The following is a 2500-nucleotide window of genomic DNA, read 5'->3' as shown; positions in this document are numbered from 1 at the left end:
GGGGCACCCCGTGGCTGTGCATACTCTTGGGGGGGGGGTTGGCGCCACAGCACCCGCGAGACCTATATGAGACGGGCCGAGAGAAAAGGAGATGGAAAAAAAAGGAGGAAAGACAGAGTAGACCGAGAAAGGGGAGAGAGGAAAAAGAAAAAAAAAATTGGGGTTCGGTTCTCCAGACACGCTGCCACTCGGTCCTCCACCAGCTGAGAGATGCGACGACGTGCTGGGAGCCCTGTGGAGGAATCTATCCACCCGTCCGTCTTTTGGCGTCCGGCGGCGGTTCTCCTGGCTGGCTGGCGGCATTTCTGGTCTCCTGCTCCGCTCCCGCTTCGGTGGATGGATGCAGGCTCTGGCATCATGGCGGATCGCGGCGACTCCCCCGGGTTCCGTGGGATGGCTCCCTTCAGCTCTTTCCCTTCCGGTGGTGAGCCCCGCGTCCCCTGCTCCTCCCCATGCTGGGAGACGGCAGCAGGCAGATCCTTTCCTCGCCAGCCTCAGGCCGCCCCGGCACTCTGGGCAGACGAACGGGTTTCTCCCCCACTCGGGTTAACTCCCGAACACTCGCCCCCTCTCTCAGCGGCGAGGGCATCTGGACAACGCGTCCCTCCTTCTCCCGGGCTTCGGCACCACTGTAATGAAGTTTACGGCCCTTTGGCCGCTGGGAAGAAGGAGGCGGAGAACCGACGGAGCTTTAAAATGATTTATTGATAATAATGACGGCAGCTCCTCACGGAGACTGCCATTTAAAATCAAAACAAACGGACGGCAGCTCCTCGCGGAGACTGCCGTCAAACTGAAAGCAAAAGTAAAATAACATGCCCGGGCCCGGTCCTCTCTCGGCTTCCTCTGCCATCGGTCCTCCTTTTATGGTCCAGAGCTCCTTCCGTGGGATCCGAGGCAGGTGCGCACCGCACGTGTATCCACTCACGCGGTGGCCTCACCCCGTTCCCACGGCTCTCGGCCACGCCCCCTCGCCACAAGAATGATTAATAATCATATCATTTATGTTAGATGACTAAAAACATCAATAAATGTATTAATAAATGACTACTATATACTATTATTGATATTTCACATGACTAAAAGTGTACATGACTGTATTAATAAATGCTATCATTCATTTTAGAAGACTAAACTAAACATTACTGAACACTTAAATAAATAATGAATAATAATAATATATTAAATGTATAATTTAAATTTTTTTTGTTTTAGTTTTGAACATGGTTAACTGCCGATCTGGTCACTATATAAATATACAGGTGTGTATTGATTATTGTTGTGTATCTTTGACTGAGTGTGTGTGTGTTCAGATATCTGGCCACATCCGGTGCTCCCATTTATAAAGTTGTGGCTTTGAACACGACACAGGGAGACTGCAGCAACATACAAGCCAACCAGACCTGCGACCCTCAGGTACAGCCAGTCACTGACTTTTACAATTACATTTTTTAACCACTAATGACATAACTTCTAAGTTAAAAATAAGAGTTAGAGCTTTCCTTTAGAGCTTTTTTAAGTTATAAAGTAATAAAAAAGTTCTTACATTTAAGCTGTTTCTATTTACTTTTAGACAACGCTATAATGATGGTCTAATTACAGAAGAGTGAAGCTTTATAATGTTTTATTATATTTTATTTTATTATAACAATGTTTTATAATATCCCTGATTTTTCCAATTATTTTCAGTTTTGTTATTGTCTCAGCACCAGTAGTTGCCACTGTTTTATTTTATTGATGCTTATAAATGTCACAGCAATAATTTATTTTTTTAATATTATTTAAATTAATTTAAAATGAATAATTTCATTATGAGTATCAACTCAGTATTATTCAGTCATTATTTTAAAAATACATAAAAACAAACAAAACAAAAAATAATAAATTATTCGATTAAAATAATCAAAAATAAATAAAACAAAAGATGTATTCAGTTCAGTTGATTAAATGATAACTGAATCAAAAACAAAAAAATTAATTTAATTAAATTAATGAAATAAAAACAAATAAACCTAAAAATAATAATAAATTATAATATAAAATAAAAAAAGAATAATAACATATTTTATTAATTAAATGAAAATAACTAAAGCAAAAAAGAAAAATACATTATAATATTAAATTATTTAAACATAAAACAAAAATAATAATAAATTCTTAAATTAAAATAATCAAAAATAAATAAAACAAAAAATGTATTCAATTCAACTGATTAAATGATAACTAAATCAAAAACAAAAAAATAAATGTAATTAAATTAATGAAATAAAAACAAGGCAACAAGTTTATTCATATAGCACATTTTATACACAGTGGCAATTCAAAGTGCTTTACATAAACAGGAATAAAAAAGACAAGTTTAGGAACATAAAATGCAGACAATAAAAATTATTAAAAACAGATAAAAAAATAAAAATGTCATAAATAAAATTTATCTAAAAATAATAATAAAATGTCTAAAATAATAATAAATTATAATATTAAATAAAAAGAATAATAA

At 36.7% G+C, this 2500-nt stretch overlaps 1 protein-coding gene across 3 annotated transcripts in view; it reads left to right on the top strand.

Annotated features, from left to right (window-relative positions):
• slc44a4 (solute carrier family 44 member 4) overlaps positions 1-2500 on the top strand; it is a 34914-nt gene that overhangs the window by 23094 nt on the left and 9320 nt on the right. For 2 of the 3 annotated variants that reach the window (XM_087294082.2, NM_200413.1), the window contains 1 exon segment: positions 1314-1416. In XM_087294082.2, coding sequence (XP_087150208.2) covers positions 1314-1416 — 103 coding nt within the window. 3 annotated transcript variants of the gene reach the window in all.

The sequence above is a fragment of the Danio rerio genome, chromosome 19 (assembly GCF_052040795.2).
Source record: "Danio rerio strain M-AB ecotype USA chromosome 19, GRCz13ab, whole genome shotgun sequence".
NCBI lineage: Eukaryota > Metazoa > Chordata > Actinopteri > Cypriniformes > Danionidae > Danio > Danio rerio.
The sequence above is the reverse complement of the archived record's forward strand: the minus strand, read 5'-3'. Positions and strand labels throughout refer to the sequence as shown.